The sequence below is a fragment of the Xenopus tropicalis genome, chromosome 2 (genome assembly GCF_000004195.4).
Source record: "Xenopus tropicalis strain Nigerian chromosome 2, UCB_Xtro_10.0, whole genome shotgun sequence".
In the NCBI taxonomy this organism is placed as follows: Eukaryota; Metazoa; Chordata; class Amphibia; order Anura; family Pipidae; genus Xenopus; species Xenopus tropicalis.
Window position 1 is genome coordinate 659,562 of NC_030678.2, and position 19,624 is coordinate 679,185.

The 19,624-nt window shown below is 56.0% G+C and overlaps 2 protein-coding genes across 3 annotated transcripts in view; one reads left to right on the forward strand and one right to left on the reverse strand.

Annotated features, from left to right (window-relative positions):
- Positions 1–18,225, reverse strand: trim45 (tripartite motif containing 45). Of its 2 annotated transcripts, XM_031895907.1 has the most exons (7): positions 18,114–18,225; positions 8,871–9,322; positions 6,125–6,861; positions 5,537–5,660; positions 994–1,108; positions 755–881; positions 4–598 (listed from the first exon to the last, which is right to left on the reverse strand). In XM_031895907.1, the coding sequence occupies exons 2-7, from the start codon at positions 9,263–9,265 to the stop codon at positions 453–455; spliced, it is 1,644 nt and encodes a 547-aa protein (XP_031751767.1). In that variant the 5' UTR covers positions 9,266–9,322; positions 18,114–18,225; the 3' UTR covers positions 4–452.
- cd58 (CD58 molecule) overlaps positions 17,877–19,624 on the forward strand; it is a 24,191-nt gene continuing 22,443 nt past the window's right edge. Inside the window, exon 1 of the mRNA XM_031896398.1 lies at positions 17,877–18,048. Within this exon, the coding sequence (XP_031752258.1) occupies positions 17,991–18,048 (58 nt within the window). The 5' untranslated portion in view covers positions 17,877–17,990. The remainder of the gene's footprint in view (positions 18,049–19,624) is intronic.

Genomic DNA, 19,624 nt, shown 5'->3' on the forward strand with positions numbered 1-19,624 from the left:
TGATGAGCAGAACCAACTGCTGGAGAGAAGGATATTTTAATGTTCTTATAACCCTGAGTTAAACTGACCCATTAGGCGCCAGTGCAGTGTATTGGGGGGCACCTGAGTGTGGGGTTACCCCACAGTAACAGCACTCACATTGGGGAGTCTGTTCAGCAGCAGAAATCTAACAGCAGTATCATCATCGAGTGGTTCTGGTTCCTTGGCCCATTCGCTCCCTACACAGGGGCACATACAGATTGGTACGGTCAGGTACCAATTTCCCAGAAGCCACGGCAGACCAGCCACACCCACAATCCCACGCTGGGCTCCTCTTTCAGCCGAGTGCAGCGCATTGGGAGGAGCCAGTTGTAGATCCGCATTGTACCTGTGGTGGGAGACTGGGTTCCTGGTTCAGTTCTCCATGGGATCCCACCAGTACCAGTATGTGACCCGACGGCCCCACATCTCCATCACAGAGCCACAGTGCGCAACAGGTTTCGGGGGGCAGAGGAACTGACTCCTAAACACTCTGATTTCTCCTTGGTGGCTCCACAACATGACCAGTGGGATTGGCCAGGGTGGCCCTTGTGACCATGGCCGCAGCCCTGATAGCCACCTGCAAGGGGCAAGATAGGGGGTAAGAGTGAAATTCTAGCACCAAACAGTCAGCCCAGGGGCAGAAAGGAGTAGAACTGGGGTAACATAATTGGTATAGTCTGATGTACCCACAGTTGCCAGTCTACGTTTCCCTTGGGTGTTGCCCCCCCCATACCTGGCATGGTGCCACCACATCCACACCGAGCCTCCTTCTGGCCCCCGCTGGAGCAGAATGTACAGCAGTGGTAGATGCCTGGGTGTCGCTGAGATTTGCCCCTCACCTTCACACTGAATGGAGAGCCCTGGGCACCAGAGAGGGGAGAGAGTCGGCCAATATGGATTCCAGGTGGGTTGGTCAGAGCAAGTGCCCACACAATGCCCATTGGTCCCTATAGGGCAATGACCTGTACTTACCGGGGTGTGTTGGCCCCTCAGGCTGACGCTGATGGAGAGCTCCCCGGGCTCCGGGGCCAAATAGGAGATGTGGAAGGTGCCATCTTGATTGTCTTGGATGGATGGATGGAGAGATCTGGGTGGTACAGAAAAGGTAAATACTAAGTGGGGGGGGGGGGCACTCGCAATGGGGCATCATACACACATTATAATAATAATTAGATTCTAATGGAGGGGGGGGGGGGGGAGGCTGGGGGGAAACATCACCTTCCCAATATAGAGAGGAATACCGTATATACTCGAGTATAAGAGTTTTTCAGCGCCAAAAATGTGCTCAAAAAGTCACCCTCGGCTTATACTGGAGTATATGGATTTGTAACGTGCTTGTTGCACCACTTTCTGCAGGGAGAGACATTCTGAGGAGGAAGAAGACTTTATGGCCGGGGGAGACTTGGGGGAAGGTTTTGGGAGAAAGCCGGGAGGCCTATATGATGGATCAGTGGGTGCCATGGCAGAAACATTTAAAATAAGAAGGGTGTCAGACAATCATGGTCACTATCAGCTTGTGAAGAAGGGGGAAGATTCTGGAACAGCAAGTTGTTGGTCCTCCATCCTTTCCCTAATCTGCAGCTGCCAGCATGATATATTTATGGAGAGATCACAGGGGGACACACTGTCCTTTATTATTTATTTTGATTATTGAAACTTAGCAGTAGCGGCTGCATTTCCCTCCCTGGGCTTATACTCGAGTATATACGGTACTATAATAGGGGAAATAGGGGCAAATAGTTACATGCAATGAGTCTACCCCACTCACTGTATGGAACTCTATTTGCCCCTATCTGTGGGTATAGGGTATATGGGGCTTTAGCAGTTGGGTTGGGCTCATGGGGAATAAACCTTTGATGTCCCTTTAACTTAACGTTTTGTTTCATCTGAGGCTTCTGGGATTATGGGAGAGATGGGCGGATACCCGGGAGATGCCCAGGAACCCAAAACTGTTGTGCCAGGGAGCTCATAGCCAGGGCAAGTATGGCAAGCAGTTACATAGTGTGCCCAAGAGCTTACTATCAGAATGCTGCCAAACTAATAAAGGGCAAGTTACACACTGGTGAGTGAAATTCGTGCTCAGCAGCCACATGGGGGTGAGACAGAGACAGAGACAGAGCACATGTAGCTGCTGTGAGAACCCTAAACCCACCCCGTGGGAAAGCGTAATAAACGCTATTACAGTCACACACGATAAACACTATTACGGCGCCGTCTCTCACTATTACAGTCACACACGATAAACGCTATTACGGCGCCGTCTCTCACTATTACAGTCACACACGATAAACACTATTACGGCGCCGTCTCTCACTATTACAGTCACACACAATAAACACTATTACGGCGCCGTCTCTCACTATTACAGTCACACACGATAAACACTATTACGGCGCCGTCTCTCACTATTACAGTCACACACGATAAACGCTATTACGGCGCCGTCTCTCACTATTACAGTCACACAGGATAAACACTATTACGGCGCCGTCTCTCACTATTACAGTCACACACAATAAACACTATTACGGCGCCGTCTCTCACTATTACAGTCACACAGGATAAACACTATTACGGCGCCGTCTCTCACTATTACAGTCACACACGATAAACACTATTACGGCGCTGTCTCTCACTATTACAGTCACACAGGATAAACACTATTACGGCGCCGTCTCTCACTATTACAGTCACACAGGATAAACACTATTACGGCGCCGTCTCTCACTATTACAGTCACACAGGATAAACACTATTACGGCGCCGTCTCTCACTATTACAGTCACACACAATAAACACTATTACGGCGCCGTCTCTCACTATTACAGTCACACACAATAAACACTATTACGGCGCCGTCTCTCACTATTACAGTCACACACGATAAACACTATCGCGGCGCCGTCTCTCACTATTACAGTCACACACGATAAACACTATTACGGCGCTGTCTCTCACTATTACAGTCACACAGGATAAACACTATTACGGCGCCGTCTCTCACTATTACAGTCACACACGATAAACACTATTACGGAGCCGTCTCTCACTATTACAGTCACACACGATAAACACTATTACGGAGCCGTCTCTCACTATTACAGTCACACACGATAAACACTATTACGGCGCCGTCTCTCACTATTACAGTCACACACAATAAACGCTATCGCGGCGCCGTCTCTCACTATTACAGTCACACACGATAAACACTATTACGGAGCCGTCTCTCACTATTACAGTCACACAAGATAAACACTATTACGGCGCCGTCTCTCACTATTACAGTCACACACAATAAACACTATTACGGAGCCGTCTCTCACTATTACAGTCACACACGATAAACACTATTACGGAGCCGTCTCTCACTATTACAGTCACACACGATAAACACTATTACGGAGCCGTCTCTCACTATTACAGTCACACACGATAAACACTATTACGGAGCCGTCTCTCACTATTACAGTCACACACGATAAACACTATTACGGCGCCGTCTCTCACTATTACAGTCACACACGATAAACACTATTACGGAGCCGTCTCTCACTATTACAGTCACACAGGATAAACACTATTACGGCGCCGTCTCTCACTATTACAGTCACACAGGATAAACACTATTACGGAGCCGTCTCTCACTATTACAGTCACACAGGATAAACACTATTACGGCGCCGTCTCTCACTATTACAGTCACACAGGATAAACACTATTACGGCGCCGTCTCTCACTATTACAGTCACACAGGATAAACACTATTACGGCGCCGTCTCTCACTATTACAGTCACACACGATAAACACTATTACGGAGCCGTCTCTCACTATTACAGTCACACACGATAAACACTATTACGGAGCCGTCTCTCACTATTACAGTCACACACAATAAACGCTATTACGGCGCCGTCTCTCACTATTACAGTCACACACGATAAACACTATTACGGCGCCGTCTCTCACTATTACAGTCACACACAATAAACACTATTACGGCGCCGTCTCTCACTATTACAGTCACACAGGATAAACACTATTACGGCGCCGTCTCTCACTATTACAGTCACACACGATAAACACTATTACGGCGCTGTCTCTCACTATTACAGTCACACAGGATAAACACTATTACGGCGCCGTCTCTCACTATTACAGTCACACACAATAAACACTATTACGGAGCCGTCTCTCACTATTACAGTCACACACAATAAACACTATTACGGCGCCGTCTCTCACTATTACAGTCACACAGGATAAACGCTATTACGGCGCCGTCTCTCACTATTACAGTCACACACGATAAACACTATTACGGCGCCGTCTCTCACTATTACAGTCACACACAATAAACGCTATCGCGGCGCCGTCTCTCACTATTACAGTCACACACGATAAACACTATTACGGAGCCGTCTCTCACTATTACAGTCACACACAATAAACGCTATTACGGCGCCGTCTCTCACTATTACAGTCACACACAATAAACGCTATTATGGCGCCGTCTCTCACTATTACAGTCACACACAATAAACGCTATTATGGCGCTGTCTCTCACTATTACAGTCACACACGATAAACACTATTACGGCGCCGTCTCTCATTATTACAGTCACACACGATAAACACTATTACGGCGCCGTCTCTCACTATTACAGTCACACACGATAAACACTATTACGGCGCCGTCTCTCACTATTACAGTCACACACGATAAACGCTATTACGGCGCCGTCTCTCACTATTACAGTCACACACGATAAAAACTATTACGGCGCCGTCTCTCACTATTACAGTCACACACGATAAAAACTATTACGGCGCCGTCTCTCACTATTACAGTCACACAGGATAAACACTATTATGGCGCCGTCTCTCACTATTACAGTCACACACAATAAACGCTATCGCGGCGCCGTCTCTCACTATTACAGTCACACACGATAAACACTATTACGGAGCCGTCTCTCACTATTACAGTCACACACGATAAAAACTATTATGGCGCCGTCTCTCACTATTACAGTCACACACAATAAACGCTATCGCGGCGCCGTCTCTCACTATTACAGTCACACACGATAAACACTATTACGGCGCCGTCTCTCACTATTACAGTCACACACGATAAACGCTATCGCGGCGCCGTCTCTCACTATTACAGTCACACAATAAATACTATTACGGCGCCGTCTCTCACTATTACAGTCACACACGATAAACACTATTACGGCGCCGTCTCTCACTATTACAGTCACACACGATAAACACTATTACGGCGCCGTCTCTCACTATTACAGTCACACACGATAAACGCTATCGCGGCGCCGTCTCTCACTATTACAGTCACACAATAAATACTATTACGGCGCCGTCTCTCACTATTACAGTCACACACAATAAACACTATTATGACAGCACTGACACCCATTAGGGTGTTGCCCACCCATGGGTGCCCAGCTCATGGGGCCTGCGTGCCAGTAGAACATTAGGGGGTGCTGTTACCTGTCTGTGTCCTTGTGTACAATGGTGACGCTTGGCGGCTGCCCCCCCAGCACGGGGTCCCCACTTGCAGTTCTACAGAAGAAGGTGAAGCTGGCGGGTTGCCCCTGGCACACGGACTGGAGACCTGAGGGGCAGAAAGGCAGATATAACCCGGGCGCTGGCACAATCAACATGATGAGGCAATCGTGCCACACACACACAGATATCCCATTCTCCCACTGTATCTGCACCTCCTGTGTAACCGAGTGCAAGCTCTTCTGCCCCAGCCTCCTCACTATGCCGCCTGTACACTTACACACAGGCAGTCCCATTGGGTTATTGTCACTCTCCCCGGGTGCAACCGGATCAGCTCCCAGTAGGGTCAGTGGGTTCTACAGGGAATCCCACAAAACAGGAAACCTGGGAGCCCAGATAGGCCCCGCCCCTAACATTTCCCATAAGGAATGCGCTCTTACAGATATTTATTGGCTTCCTGCGTCTCCCAGAATTTGTGGGCCCATCAGAACCTTCCCTCTGGGTCCTACTGCCAGTGGTCCTGGGTAAGGGGTACAGGAAACAATATGTGGGGTACCTGCCCATTCTGCTTACCTGCCCCCCGGGCCTCACATTTGCCAGGATCCGCTGCCTTTACTTGCAGCACCCCCTGCATTTGGTACCCTTGGCACAGTCCGGCCTCCTCCCAGGGACTAAACTGGATGCCCGCAGGGTTGTTCTGATCTGCCGCCCTGGGTGCCCCCTGGTTCAGTTCCTTTAGGCGGGTGAGTGCCAAGCCCTGGGCTTGGAGCAGATGGAGGTCTGGGCCCCGGGCCACCAGGTCTCTAGTGAAGCCTGAGGCAGTGCGTAGGTCCAAAAGCTGCTGCTGTAACTGGGCCTTTCGCAGGGCCAGAACCTGCTGCCTCCGCTGTGTCTCCTCCTCAATGTCCCTCAGCAGGGCAGCTTTGTGCTCCAGTACAGCCCTCACATACCCCTCAATGAAGGCCTCAACCTCTGCCCTCAGCCCCAAAGCTCTCTGCCCCAGAGCCTTCCCCGCCTCCTGTACCCCCCCGAGGGCAGCCTCCAGCTGCTCTATATGGGGTTCAGCCTCCTGTAGGGCCCTGAGCAGAGACTCCCGGTGCCCCCCGGCACATTCAGCCGCCGGCCGGAGATCGTGGCCCCTGTGATGGCCGATGGCACAGTCCCGGCAGCAGGGCACGGTGCAGGGCTCACAGAACAACCCAAGTGCCTCCAGGGGGTGCAACGTGCAGCAGGGGGCAGGTGGGAGGATGGTCCCCAGGGACAGGTCCTGCAGGGGGTGCAGGGGGTGCGCCGCCGTCCTCTTCTGCCGCCTGGAAAGAAATAGGAGACATGAGTTATGGGGGCCAAAAGCGGTGAGGGGCCCCACTTATCATACGATTGGCCATTGCAAGCGACACTGGTTATAGTGGCAGCCAATCAGCAGCTCCGCCAGGGCGACTTTCAATACTAATCCACAGAGACCAATGAGAGGGATGTGTAGGCTCCGCCTCCACGCACATTTCTATGCACCCCCTGCTCTTCCACATTTCTAAGAACCCCCCCACACACTCCCCTGCCCCAGAGGGGGGGGGGGGGGCAGGGAAGCCCTTACCCCCTGTGGATCAGTAAATAACCCCCTAATGTGTTTAACCTCTTAAGTGCTGGATCTGCTGAGCATTGTGGGTATTGTGACACACGCAGCATTGCGCTCACTGTAGGGATCCCCCCTCCCCTTGGGGCACTTTCAGGTGAGGAAGGAGGCTGGTTCTGTGTGTGCCCCCCCCCCCCCCCCCCCGACATATAAGTTCCCTGCTATGTAGGAGCCCCAGGATTGGATAAAGCTAATTAGCTGGCGGGCTAATGATACGCTAATTACATGGGGGCAGCACAGATACCGGCAGGGGCCGACCCACCAACCCCCCCTCTGATACCCCCACCCCAAAGCTGAAGTAGCAGTAGGAGGTTTGTGGGTTCAGTCTCTAGTTGCTCAGATAAAGGGGAAGGTGGGGGGTTCCAGAGAATTGGGATAAATATAATATGTGGGGGAGTTGGGCAAGTTCTGGTGCTTTCCTGTTCCTGAGGGAACTAGAAATACAGCTGCCCCCCCCCCCCCCAACCCCTACCCTGCTGATGGGCACGCAATTAGGGGAAATCCTGCCCCCAGCAGAGTCACTGTGGCTTCTCCTGGGGAGTCCCCCCCCAAACAGGAAGAAACCGTGATGCCCCCACCCAATGCTTTTATAGGCACCCCCCCTCTGTATAAATACTGTATATACTTACATACACCGGCCCTACCCACAGCCACTTATATCTCACACACACTATGCTGTGGCCCCTGGAAGTTCTAGTTACCCCAGTGAGTAGCAGGGGGGCAGGTAAGTCACTAGCAGGGAGAGCCCAGTAGGTATCCCAGGAATGTACTGGTTCCTCTGGGTCGGGGCCCGAGGGCAGGAATTTGCCCAGTTATAAACTCCCTGTAATTGGAGTCCAAGTTGGGCCCCTTGGAGTTCAACAAGGTGCTTCCCATGGGCCAATCAGGATGTGTTCCTGCCCCAAGGTGCTTCCCATGGGCCAATCAGGATGTGTTCCTGCCCCAAGGTGCTTCCCATGGGCCAATCAGGATGTGTTCCTGCCCCAAGGTGCTTCCCATGGGCCAATCAGGATGTGTTCCTGCCCCAAGGTGCTTCCCATGGGCCAATCAGGATGTGTTCCTGCCCCAGGTGCATTCTATTCCACGTGTACAGACATTCCTGCCCCGAGGAGCTGTAGGTGAGATTCACCCCCCCCAGAGGCAGTAATTCCAGGGGGGGGCAGAGTGAGCCCAGGCAATGAGAAGGGAATTTTAGATCATGGAGAGACATCTGTGCGATTGGTCGTTTATAAAAAGTAGGTACATTCTTTTGAAGCAGAAAATGACCCAGGGAGGAAGGGCAAATCCCAAAGCATGCTAAACTAAAAGCCAAGTCTGATAACAAGGAAAAACCGCTCAGTTTCCTCTTTGTTATGGTAACTGCCCCTAGCAACCCAGATAGAACAGCCACCGGTGCTCGGGATGTTGCAGAAGACAGCTCAGATCCTGTAGGAATGCTGGGAGTTGTAGTCCTACAACATAAGAGCTTGCCTGTCCCTGGCATATTAGATGCACAGTGGAGAGATGTACTCTGGGAAAGGCCAACACAATACAGAGACCAACTGCAGGATTGCTCAGATATAAACAAGTCAGACACTGTGAGACTTCTAGGTCTAACTTCCCCTTGAATTGGAGCCCCCCAGACTGGCCCCAAGTACCCAAGGGGAAACAGGGTCTCACACGTCGGTGCCCAGTCTGTGCCCTACTCACCTGTGCGCTTGGCAGCAGAACTCACACACGTTCACCTTGCACTCCTGGCAGCGCTTCTCTGCTTGCCCCTCCCTGCACAGGTCACATGGCAGCGCCAGCCCCCCGCTCTGCACTTGGGCAAGCAGCACCTCAGCCTCTGCCAACCAATCCGGTAACAGCTCTTCTACCCCTCCAGCTGGCAGCGCCACTTCAGAGTCACACACCGGGCACAATACGCTCCAGTGGGTGCCAGCGCTGTGCCCCTTGCCCAGGGCACTGAAGGGCTCCAGCTTGGCCAGGCACCCCCCACACAGAGTGTGCAGGCAGGGCAGGATCCGGGGCTGGCAGAAAGGCTGCTGGCACTGGGGGCACTGAGTCCGACCCTGGGCTTCCTTCCTGCTGCCATTCTCTGCCATCTGCTCCCCAGGGCACTGCCCGCAGTCTCACCCACTCACAGCCCGATCCAGATATTCCTGGAGAGAGAGAGCAGGAACTCTGGGTCAGAACCAGCAAATCCAATAGGAGAGAGAGGAGCCGGTGGGAAGGAGCTTGGGAATCTGCTGCCTCAGCTGGAAGTGCCGGGATTATCCTCTGACCCTAAGGGCCCCCCGGCCCCCGCCCCATGGGAGTGCAAGGAATGTGCCCGCCTGTTGCACAACCCCACCCACACTCACACTCCCAGGGGCAGGGAACTATGGGAGAATGTTACTAACCCCCCCCCATACACACACTCCCAGCCCACACTCACACTCCCAGGGGCAGGGAACCATGGGAGAATGTTACTAACCCCCCCCCATACACACACTCCCAGCCCACACTCACACTCCCAGGGGCAGGGAACTATGGGAGAATGTTACTAACCCCCCCCACACACTCCCAGCCCACACTCACACTCCCAGGGGCAGGGAACTATGGGAGAATGTTACTAACCCCCCCCATACACACACTCCCAGCCCACACTCACACTCCCAGGGGCAGGGAACTATGGGAGAATGTTACTAACCCCCCCCCCATACACACACTCCCAGCCCACACTCACACTCCCAGGGCAGGGAACTATGGAGAATGTTACTAACCCCCCCCCCCACACTCACACTCCCAGCCCACACTCACACTCCCAGGGGCAGGAACTATGGGAGAATGTTACTAACCCCCCCCCCCCATACCACACTCCCAGCCCACACTCACACTCCCAGGGGCAGGGAACTATGGGAGAATGTTACTAACCCCCCCCCCCATACACACACTCCCAGCCCACACTCACACTCCCAGGGGCAGGGAACTATGGGAGAATGTTACTAACCCCCCCCATACACACACTCCCAGCCCACACTCACACTCCCAGGGGCAGGGAACTATGGGAGAATGTTACTAACCCCCCCCCATACACACACTCCCAGCCCACACTCACACTCCCAGGGGCAGGGAACTATGGGAGAATGTTACTAACCCCCCCCCCCATACACACACTCCCAGCCCACACTCACACTCCCAGGGGCAGGGAACTATGGGAGAATGTTACTAACCCCCCCATACACACACTCCCAGCCCCACACTCACACTCCCAGGGGCAGGGAACTATGGGAGAATGTTACTAACCCCCCCCCCCATACACACACTCCCAGCCCACACTCACACTCCCAGGGGCAGGGAACCATGGGAGAATGTTACTAACCCCCCCCCATACACACACTCCCAGCCCACACTCACACTCCCAGGGGCAGGGAACTATGGGAGAATGTTACTAACCCCCCCCCCCCCATACACACACTCCCAGCCCACACTCACACTCCCAGGGGCAGGGAACTATGGGAGAATGTTACTAACCCCCCCCCCCCCCATACACACACTCCCAGCCCACACTCACACTCCCAGGGGCAGGGAACTATGGGAGAATGTTACTAACCCCCCCCCCCCATACACACACTCCCAGCCCACACTCACACTCACAGCCCACACTCACAGGGGCAGGGAACCATGGGAGAATGTTACTAACCCCCCCCCCCCATACACACACTCCCAGCCCACACTCACACTCCCAGGGGCAGGGAACCATGGGAGAATGTTACTAACCCCCCCCCCATACACACACTCCCAGCCCACACTCACACTCCCAGGGGCAGGGAACTATGGGAGAATGTTACTAACCCCCCCCCCCCATACACACACTCCCAGCCCACACTCACACTCCCAGGGGCAGGGAACTATGGGAGAATGTTACTAACCCCCCCCCCCCCCCATACACACACTCCCAGCCCACACTCACACTCCCAGGGGCAGGGAACCATGGGAGAATGTTACTAACCCCCCCATACACACACTCCCAGCCCACACTCACACTCCCAGGGGCAGGGAACCATGGGAGAATGTTACTAACCCCCCCCATACACACACTCCCAGCCCACACTCACACTCCCAGGGGCAGGGAACTATGGGAGAATGTTACTAACCCCCCCCCATACACACACTCTCAGCCCACACTCACACTCCCAGGGGCAGGGAACCATGGGAGAATGTTACTAACCCCCCCCCCATACACACACTCCCAGCCCACACTCACACTCCCAGGGGCAGGGAACTATGGGAGAATGTTACTAACCCCCCCCCCCCATACACACACTCCCAGCCCACACTCACACTCCCAGGGGCAGGGAACTATGGGAGAATGTTACTAACCCCCCCCCCATACACACACTCCCAGCCCACACTCACACTCCCAGGGGCAGGGAACCATGGGAGAATGTTACTAACCCCCCCCATACACACTCCCAGCCCACACTCACACTCCCAGGGGCAGGGAACCATGGGAGAATGTTACTAACCCCCCCCCCCCATACACACACTCCCAGCCCACACTCACACTCCCAGGGGCAGGGAACCATGGGAGAATGTTACTAACCCCCCCCATACACACTCCCAGCCCACACTCACACTCCCAGGGGCAGGGAACTATGGGAGAATGTTCCTAACCCCCCCCCCCCATACACACACTCCCAGCCCACACTCACACTCCCAGCCCATACACACACTCCCAGCCCACACTCACACTCCCAGGGGCAGGGAACCATGGGAGAATGTTACTAACCCCACCCCCCATACACACACTCCCAGCCCACACTCACACTCCCAGCCCATACACACACTCCCAGCCCACACTCACACTCCCAGGGGCAGGGAACCATGGGAGAATGTTACTAACCCCACCCCCCATACACACACTCCCAGCCCACACTCACACTCCCAGCCCATACACACACTCCCAGCCCACACTCACACTCCCAGGGGCAGGGAACCATGGGAGAATGTTACTAACCCCACCCCCCATACACACACTCCCAGCCCACACTCACACTCCCAGGGGCAGGGAACCATGGGAGAATGTTACTAACCCCCCCCCCCCATACACACACTCCCAGCCCACACTCACACTCCCAGGGGCAGGGAACTATGGGAGAATGTTACTAACCCCCCCCCCCCCATACACACACTCCCAGCCCACACTCACACTCCCAGGGGCAGGGAACTATGGGAGAATGTTACTAACCCCCCCCCCCCACACTCACACTCCCAGCCCACACTCACACTCCCAGGGGCAGGGAACTATGGGAGAATGTTACTAACCCCCCCCCCACACTCACACTCCCAGCCTACAACTCACACTCCCAGGGGCAGGGAACTATGGGAGAATGTTACTAACCCCCCCCCATACACACACTCCCAGCCCACACTCCCAGCCCACACTCACACTCCCAGGGGCAGGGAACCATGGGAGAATGTTACTAACCCCCCCCCATACACACACTCCCAGCCCACACTCACACTCCCAGGGGCAGGGAACCATGGGAGAATGTTACTAACCCCCCCCATACACACACTCCCAGCCCACACTCACACTCCCAGGGGCAGGGAACCATGGGAGAATGTTACTAACCCCCCCCCCCCATACACACACTCCCAGCCCACACTCACACTCCCAGGGGCAGGGAACCATGGGAGAATGTTACTAACCCCCCCCCCTATACATACACTCCCAGCCCACACTCACACTCCCAGGGGCAGGGAACCATGGGAGAATGTTACTAACCCCCCCCTATACATACACTCCCAGCCCACACTCACACTCCCAGCCCACACTCACACTCCCAGGGGCAGGGAACTATGGGAGAATGTTACTAACCCCCCCTATACATACACTCCCAGCCCACACTCACACTCCCAGGGGCAGGGAACCATGGGAGAATGTTACTAACCCCCCCATACACACACTCCCAGCCCACACTCACAATCCCAGGGGCAGGGAACCATGGGAGAACGTTACTAACCCCCCCCCCATACACACACTCCCAGCCCACACTCACACTCCCAGGGAACTATGGGAGAATGTTACTAACCCCCCCCCCATACACACACTCCCAGTCCACACTCACACTCCCAGCCCACACTCACACTCCCAGGGGCAGGGAACTATGGGAGAATGTTACTAACCCCCCCGCCATACACACACTCCCAGCCCACACTCACACTCCCAGCCCACACTCACACTCCCAGGGGTAGGGAACCATGGGAGAATGTAACTAACTCCCAAAATTCCTGGGGCAACCCCTTCCCCCCCATATACACACATGTGCCGATGCTCCTTGCCCTGGACTTGTGGCTTTGGGGTGATGATTGCCCCCCTATGTTTCCACTAAGTGAGGGCTGAATGTTTTTGGTGCAGACCCTGGGGGGGGGGGGGCAATGGGGCAGTTCCCAGGTTGGATACAATAACAATGAGAAAGGAACATGTGCTGGCAGTGGGGGGGCAGACTGTGGGGTAATAAATGAGAGGCTTATGCCCATTAGTGCAGAGACTGCCCATGGCCTGTAGTTCTGGGGGGGGGGGAGTCACTAGGGGGGGCCTCACAGAGCCAAATGAAGGGCCGCACATTAAAGATTTGGCAGGGTCACCTAATAAGCAGTTTGGCCCCCTGTCACTACCTTATAGGGCCCCGTGTGTTCCCTTGCCCAATAGGCCCAATTGTGGCGAGGCTGCAAAGGCCCGGGCCTAGGGTGGCATGCCGCCCCGCCGCACGGGGGGGGGGAAATGCCCCCTCTGCCCCCCACCATTAACTTCCCAAGAAGAACCACTTAACCCAAAGGCAACCCCCTTGTAACCCCCATATACCAGAAACCCACAGACTGTCCCGCCTGCACCCACAGCTGCTTCCCCCTGACCCAACTATAGCCAGGCCCTACAGCCGGACCGGTTCTGATACCTCAGAACCCTTTAGTAAATGCTTTATTAACACCGATTCTAAGCCACAAATACACAGAACCACCACGGCCCAGAGGAACCGACTGCTAAAGGAACAGAGAGCTGCCAGCCCATGGGGGAGATGCTGACCCGGTTCCGTAGGGCTGAATTCCCCCCAAACTGAGTGAGAAGGTGAAATAAAGTCCCAGAAGGGCCCGGAGTGGGTCAGTATCTCCCCCATGGAATGGGCTGGCAGCTCTGCAAACAGAAAAAAAGAGGCAAATGGGGTCCCAGCTGTGAGTAGGGGCAAAACTACAGAGGAATCAGACCCTGAGGCTGCACAGGGGCCCGGGGGGGGGGGGCAGTGAGTCCGTAATTAATGAGTAATTTCAGTATCTTGGTAAAATTAGCCAACTTACTGTTTCGGGCCCTAAATTGAATTTGCTGTGGGGCCCATCTAGTTACACCAACCTATAACCCCCAGCTCAAGGCGCTCAGGAGACACCCCCAAACCTAAGGACCCGCTATAAGGTTCCCTCTCACGGCTCAGAACTAATGGGGGGTGCCCCATGCCCCACACACAGGGTGATACCACAAGCTACCCCTGGGGGCGCCCCTTGCCCCACACACAGGATGATACCACAAGCTACCCCTGGGGGCGCCCCTTGCCCCACACACAGGATGATACCACACGTTACTACCCCTGGGGGTGCCCCTTGCCCCACACACAGGGTGATACCACACGTTACCCCTGGGGGCGCCCCTTGCCCCACACACAGGGTGATACCACACGTTACTACCCCTGGGGGCGCCCCTTGCCCCACACACAGGGTGATACCACACGTTACCCCTGGGGGCGCCCCTTGCCCCACACACAGGGTGATACCACACGTTACTACCCCTGGGGGCGCCCCTTGCCCCACACACAGGGTGATACCACACGTTACCCCTGGGGGTGCCCCTTGCCCCACACACAGGGTGATACCACACGTTACTACCCCTGGGGGCGCCCCTTGCCCCACACACAGGGTGATACCACACGTTACTACCCCTGGGGGTGCCGCTTGCCCCACACACAGGGTGATACCACACGTTACTACCCCTGGGGGCGCCCCTTGCCCCACACACAGGGTGATACCACACGTTACTACCCCTGGGGGTGCCGCTTGCCCCACACACAGGGTGATACCACACGCTACCCCTGGGGGCGCCCCTTGCCCCACACACAGGGTGATACCACACGTTACTACCCCTGGGGGCGCCCCTTGCCCCACACACAGGGTGATACCACACGTTACTACCCCTGGGGGTGCCCCTTGCCCCACACACAGGGTGATACCACAAGCTACCCCTGGGGGCGCCCCTTGCCCCACACACAGGGTGATACCACACGTTACCCCTGGGGCGCCCCTTGCCCCACACACAGGGTGATACCACACGTTACTACCCCTGGGGGTGCCCCTTGCCCCACACACAGGGTGATACCACACGTTACCCCTGGGGGCGCCCCTTGCCCCACACACAGGGTGATACCACACGTTACTACCCCTGGGGGCGCCCCTTGCCCCACACACAGGGTGATACCACACGTTACCCCTGGGGTGCCCCTTGCCCCACACACAGGGTGATACCACACGTTACTACCCCTGGGGGCGCCCCTTGCCCCACACACAGGGTGATACCACACGTTACTACCCCTGGGGGTGCCGCTTGCCCCACACACAGGGTGATACCACACGCTACTACCCCTGGGGGCGCCCCTTGCCCCACACACAGGGTGATACCACACGTTACTACCCCTGGGGGCGCCCCTTGCCCCACACACAGGGTGATACCACACGTTACTACCCCTGGGGGTGCCGCTTGCCCCACACACAGGGTGATACCACACGCTACCCCTGGGGGCGCCCCTTGCCCCACACACAGGGTGATACCACACGTTACTACCCCTGGGGGCGCCCCTTGCCCCACACACAGGGTGATACCACACGTTACTACCCCTGGGGGTGCCGCTTGCCCCACACACAGGGTGATACCACACGTTACTACCCCTGGGGGTGCCGCTTGCCCCACACACAGGGTGATACCACACGTTACTACCCCTGGGGGTGCCCCTTGCCCCACACACAGGGTGATACCACACGTTACTACCCCTGGGGGCGCCCCTTGCCCCACACACAGGGTGATACCACACGTTACTACCCCTGGGGGTGCCGCTTGCCCCACACACAGGGTGATACCACACGCTACCCCTGGGGGCGCCCCTTGCCCCACACACAGGGTGATACCACACGTTACTACCCCTGGGGGCGCCCCTTGCCCCACACACAGGGTGATACCACACGTTACTACCCCTGGGGGTGCCGCTTGCCCCACACACAGGGTGATACCACACGCTACCCCTGGGGGTGCCCCTTGCCCCACACACAGGGTGATACCACACGTTACTACCCCGGGGGGCGCCCCTTGCCCCACACACAGGGTGATACCACACGTTACTACCCCGGGGGGCGCCCCTTGCCCCACACACAGGGTGATACCACACGTTACTACCCCTGGGGCGCCCCTTGCCCCACACACAGGGTGATACCACACGTTACTACCCCGGGGGGCGCCCCTTGCCCCACACACAGGGTGATACCACACGTTACTACCCCTGGGGGCGCCCCTTGCCCCACACACAGGGTGATACCACACGTTACTACCCCGGGGGGCGCCCCTTGCCCCACACACAGGGTGATACCACACGTTACTACCCCTGGGGGCGCCCCTTGCCCCACACACAGGGTGATACCACACGTTACTACCCCGGGGGCGCCCCTTGCCCCACACACAGGGTGATACCACACGTTACTACCCCGGGGGGCGCCCCTTGCCCCACACACAGGGTGATACCACACGTTACTACCCCTGGGGGCGCCCCTTGCCCCACACACAGGGTGATACCACACGCTACTACCCCGGGGGGCGCCCCTTGCCCCACACACAGGGTGATGCCACACGCTACCCCTGGGGGCGCCCCTTGCCCCACACACAGGGTGATACCACACGTTACTACCCCGGGGGGCGCCCCTTGCCCCACACACAGGGTGATGCCACACGCTACCCCTGGGGGCGCCCCTTGCCCCACACACAGGGTGATACCACACGTTACTACCCCTGGGGGCGCCCCTTGCCCCACACACAGGGTGATACCACACGTTACCCCTGGGGGTGCCCCTTGCCCCACACACAGGGTGATACCACACGTTACTACCCCGGGGGGCGCCCCTTGCCCCACACACAGGGTGATGCCACACGCTACCCCTGGGGGCGCCCCTTGCCCCACACACAGGGTGATACCACACGTTACTACCCCTGGGGGCGCCCCTTGCCCCACACACAGGGTGATACCACACGTTACTACCCCTGGGGGCGCCCCTTGCCCCACACACAGGGTGATACCACACGTTACTACCCCTGGGGGCGCCCCTTGCCCCACACACAGGGTGATACCACACGTTACTACCCCTGGGGGCGCCCCTTGCCCCACACACAGGGTGATACCACACGTTACTACCCCTGGGGGTGCCCCTTGCCCCACACACAGGGTGATACCACACGTTACTACCCCTGGGGGCGCCCCTTGAGTAGCACAGAGGGCTAAAGGATCAATAAGAGAGATATAGGCGCTACAGTAACTTATATTGCCCCGCACTGAGCTTATAAACGGCTCCGCCCTATTCCTTCACAGTCATTGAAAACAAAAGGAAGTCCCGCCCCTTTCTAGTGACAGACAGAGCCACCGGCCAATCCCAGTCAGGGCGCCGTATCTCTCCTGTTAGTACCAGGAAGCCCCGCCCTGAGGGAAGTGAAAGTGTCGGTAGGAGCGGTAGGAGCGGAGCCGGTCGGTGCTGAGGGGCGGTAGGATGATGTTGTGGCGGTGCCGGGAGGTTGTTTCTCTGCTGCTGTTCGTTGTATCGATCGGTAAGTGTGTGTGTCCGGCTGCAGCCCCGCCCTCCCCGCCATTTCCCCCCGGGCCCGGGCTGTACCTGCCGCACTGGGGAATCTCCTGGTAATGATCTGTGTAACTCTCCCTCCCAATCAGATTGTAAGCTCTGCGGGGCAGGGGCTACATACATGCGGTAGGTACATACATACAGTGGGGGGGCCGCTCTGTACCTACAGGGTTTCCCCATACAGTGACGGGACCGACCCAGTGCTGCAGGGGGGGTGTGTCCCACAGAGCTAACCGGTTACTGATTGGTCTTTGGGGATCCCAGGGGGTGGGGCCTAGAGCCGGGGCTGCGTACCCTATAAAAGCCCCATAGAGAGAGAGGGAATGGCACAGTATCGCCTGAGTCTCAGGTGTTACTGGGGGTGTTACTGGGGGTGTTACTGGGGGTGTTACTGGGGGTGTTACTGGGGGGGTGTTACTGGGGGGTGTTACTGGGGTGTTACTGTGTGTTACTGGGGGGGGTGTTACTGGGGGTGTTACTGTGTGTTACTGGGGTTGTTACTGGGGAGTTACTGGGGGTTGTTACTGGGGTGTTACTGTGTGTTACTGGGGGGGGTGTTACTGTGTGTTACTGGGGTGTTACTGGGGAGTTACTGGGGTTGTTACTGGGGGGGTGTTACTGGGGTGTTACTGGGGGTGTTACTGGGGGTGTTACTGGGGGTGTTACTGGGGGTGTTACTGGGGGTGTTACTGGGGTTGTTACTGGGGTTGTTACTGGGGGTGTTACTGGGGGGGTGTTACTGGGGGGGGTGTTACTGGGGGGTGTTACTGTGTGTTACTGGGGGGGGTGTTACTGGGGGTGTTACTGTGTGTTACTGGGGTTGTTACTGGGGGAGTTACTGGGGTTGTTACTGGGGTGTTACTGTGTGTTACTGGGGGGGGTGTTACTGTGTGTTACTGGGGTGTTACTGGGGGAGTTACTGGGGTTGTTACTGGGGGGGGTGTTACTGGGGTGTTACTGGGGGGGGTTGTTACTGGGGGTGTTACTGGGGGGGGGTTGTTACTGGGGGTGTTACTGGGGTGTTACTGGGGGGGGTTGTTACTGGGGGTGTTACTGGGGGGGTGTTACTGTGTGTTGTTACTGGGGTGTTACTGTGTGTTGTTACTGGGGTGTTACTGGGTTGTTACTGTGTGTTGTTACTGGGGTGTTACTGGGTTGTTACTGTGTGTTGTTACTGGGTTGTTACTGTGTGTTGTTACTGGGTTGTTACTGTGTGTTGTTACTGGGGTGTTACTGTGTGTTACTGGGGTGTTACTGTGTGTTGTTACTGGGGTGTTACTGGGTTGTTACTGGGGTGTTGTTACTGGGGTGTTGTTACTGGGGTGTTGTTACTGGGGTGTTGTTACTGGGGTGTTGTTACTGGGGTTGTTACTGGGGTTGTTACTGGGGTTGTTACTGGGTGTTGTTACTGGGGTGTTACTGGGGTGTTACTGGGGTGTTACTGGGGGGTTACTGTGTGTTGTTACTGGGGTGTTACTGGGGTGTTACTGGGGTGTTACTGGGTTGTTACTGGGTTGTTACTGTGTGTTGTTACTGGGGTGTTA